This window comes from Mandrillus leucophaeus, unplaced genomic scaffold, assembly GCF_000951045.1.
Source record: "Mandrillus leucophaeus isolate KB7577 unplaced genomic scaffold, Mleu.le_1.0 Scaffold986, whole genome shotgun sequence".
Classification (NCBI taxonomy): domain Eukaryota; kingdom Metazoa; phylum Chordata; class Mammalia; order Primates; family Cercopithecidae; genus Mandrillus; species Mandrillus leucophaeus.
The window spans coordinates 704,322-707,090 of record NW_012110763.1 but is presented as its reverse complement, the minus strand read 5'-3'; the positions used below and the strand labels follow the sequence as shown (position 1 = coordinate 707,090).

The following is a 2,769-nucleotide window of genomic DNA, read 5'->3' as shown; positions in this document are numbered from 1 at the left end:
GGCCAAGTGTATTCATTTTTAATGGCATCTTGGGGGCCAAGGATGAAGGAACTGGCACTGAAGGGCAAATGGCTGATGACATTTGAGTTGTGCACATCAAGGGGATAAAGACGCTGGTAAATGAGGTGGAGTGCACATGGCCCGTCAGAGAGAGACTTGGCCCTATCACTCTCCAAAGACACATTTCTCCAGCCTCAGACATTGACTTTCCAAATCCCTTGCTTCCCAAGACCCTCTCCATCGCAGCCAGCCTTGAACAGCTGCTGCTGGGCCAGAACACTGTGACCTCTGGAGGGGAGGTGGGAGGAGGCCCCTCTCCACCCAACTTACGCGCTCAGGTAGACAGAGAAGAGGTCCTGAGAAACCAGGCCCTGGTTCCAGATGTTGTCAAAGACGGGTGTGGCCCCGGAGGAGGAAATGCTGGGGTAGGCCAGCCCCAGGATGCCGTCGAAGGGAGCATAATACAAGAAGGAGCCGGGTTCGGTCTCACTCAAGCCGAAGATCTGATTGGTGTCCGAGATGCCTCCAACCTGGGTGGGGGAACCGAGATGATATTCACCCTCAGGTCACGTTCACTGAGCTCTGGGTGCCAGCCTCAGGCCCACAGCTGCCCTGGTTCATCCCATGCAGGACTTGGCCGCCAGGGCGTCAGCCCGGAAGGAGGGGAGAGGGACTGTCTCCTGGAATGCTCATTCCTCTGCTGGAGGTAACCATGGCAGCTGATCTCCAGATGGCCACGGTCTATGACTCAGTGTGAGATTTTGCTGGAGAACAGATTCACTGTGTGTTTGTGTTACGGATGAACAAATGCAAAGCAGACCCCGGGCGAATCAGGGCCTTTGACCCCTGCCATGCCCCAAAAGTAGCAGAGAGGGCTTGTGGAGATTTCCTGATGTGGGGGGGGCTGCAGGTCGGGAGAAGGAGGAAGAGGAGGAGGTGCTAGCAGAGAATTGAGCCTTTACGGACTCTCCCCACCCTCCATAACATTCTGGTTGGGTGGAGCTGAGGCTGGCTTATGGCTCCCGGCAGCCCACCCTTTTACTCACTGCCACCTGAGCTAGCAACGTCTGTGACATCTCTGCTGCTTCTCCCCCAGCCCGCACCCCCAATCAGGTTACTTTTGTGATCACCGAGACTCATCGTGCTGGAATAAGCTGATTCTGGGGGTGCCTGATGGCAGGATTCAGCGGCAGCCTGCAGGCGCCCACCTTGACAGTGTCGTATCCGAGGATGCCTGTCATGCTGCCGGTGCCGTAGGTGATGGAGAGTGTCCCGCTGGTTGACTGGTAGGTGGAGGAATCCTGAGGGTTGAAGCGTTTGTGGTTGGCTGCAAGGGCAAGTGGTGATTGTCAGTCTCAGAGCTGGGTGAAGGTCACAGGCTGGGATGTCTTCCTGGGATGGGGTGCCCTGGCCCCAGGAAGGGCTCTGGAGGTGAGCAGTGACCTTTTCCCCTAGACCTTTGGACCCCAAGAGACCCCATGTTCTGTCCTGTCTCATTGAACTCCTGGGACCCTTCACTGATGGCAGGTCCCCAGGCAACCCCAAGGGCCTCCCGGGGACTCCCCAGGCCAACATTGAGCTGAGCAGGCTGGTGGCTGCCCAGTGATGAGCGCTTTCACCCCCCAGCCCCCGGCTGGTGCTCCCCTTATGATGTGGAAGAAGCTGGAGGCACCTCCTCTTAATTAAAACTCAGGTGAAAACATTAGAAGAGGAAGGAACCCGCAACACACATTGTTCATGACTTCCAAAGACAAGCTCTCTTTCATTAGCAAACAATGATTTTTCTTTTTTTTTAAACGAGCTCAGCACCCACCTCTAGCATGTCCTAGCGGGCTATTCTACAGCCCTTTGGCCTTGTCTTGCTTTGGGCCCCTACACATCCTCTCCCAGGCTGTGGTTATTTTGGGGAGCTTCTCTCTGCCCTCAGACTGGGACGTCTTTGACCACAGGGATCATATCATTCATCCCTTTACCCCGTGGAGCACCTGCGCCTAGTGCTTGGCACGTAGTAGGTGCTCAGTAAATGCCTGTTGAGTGGCCCCAGCAGGTTTGGGGGGAGGTGTCTGAAGCCCACGGGTGTCCAGGGTTCCCCAGGGTCAGCTGGTGCTGGGGATCGAGACTGGGGTGGGGCGGGCTGGGAACTTACTGCAGGCGAGACTGGAGCAGTAGACTGAGGGCACCCACAGGTTGGAGGATCCGGTGTCAAAGATCACGGTGAAATCCTGGGCAGGGGTTCCGATGCCGATAGTGCCGAAGTACTCCATCTGCCGAGGCCGGGACAGGGCAGTTCATGGACCGAGGTCTCTCTGTCGGGGCCTCCCTAAGGGCTCTCTCTGGGTCATCTCCTTGGTGTGCCTCTCTACCTCTTCATTCCCTCCTCACAGTTCTTGTCTTTCTCTTCCCAGCCACCGCCTTCATCCTTCAAAGCCCAGCCCTGGTATCCCTTCCTCCTTGAAGTCTTCCCTGATTGCTCCCCCAATTTATCCTCTGCTCTCTCCTAAGCACCACAAGCACCTAACAGTCTGCTGCTCCCTATTCAGCCATTGTCTCGGATGTCACAGTCTTCCCATCCTTACAGCACAGAGTATGGGGGTGGAACCTTCTAGCACCCGGCAAGTGACAGCTTAAGTGCTTGTGCCTTAAATTGTTTATCGGAAGCTAAGCAAGCCACCTAAAGATGGAAACCTGGCCGATTTTCTTATTTCTACATCTAGATGTGTACAGTAGGTTGCAAGAAAGGGCATTGCCAGTATTTTTCTTCTTCTTCTT

At 55.5% G+C, this 2,769-nt stretch overlaps 1 protein-coding gene across 1 annotated transcript in view; it reads right to left on the bottom strand.

Annotated features, from left to right (window-relative positions):
- Positions 1–2,769, bottom strand: part of LOC105532811 (pepsin A-2/A-3) — a 49,159-nt gene that overhangs the window by 8,574 nt on the left and 37,816 nt on the right. Inside the window, exons 3-5 of the mRNA XM_011971103.1 lie at positions 2,147–2,264; positions 1,209–1,327; positions 331–530 (exon numbers count right to left, since the gene is read on the bottom strand). Of these exons, the coding sequence (XP_011826493.1) occupies positions 331–530; positions 1,209–1,327; positions 2,147–2,264 (437 nt within the window). The remainder of the gene's footprint in view (positions 1–330; positions 531–1,208; positions 1,328–2,146; positions 2,265–2,769) is intronic.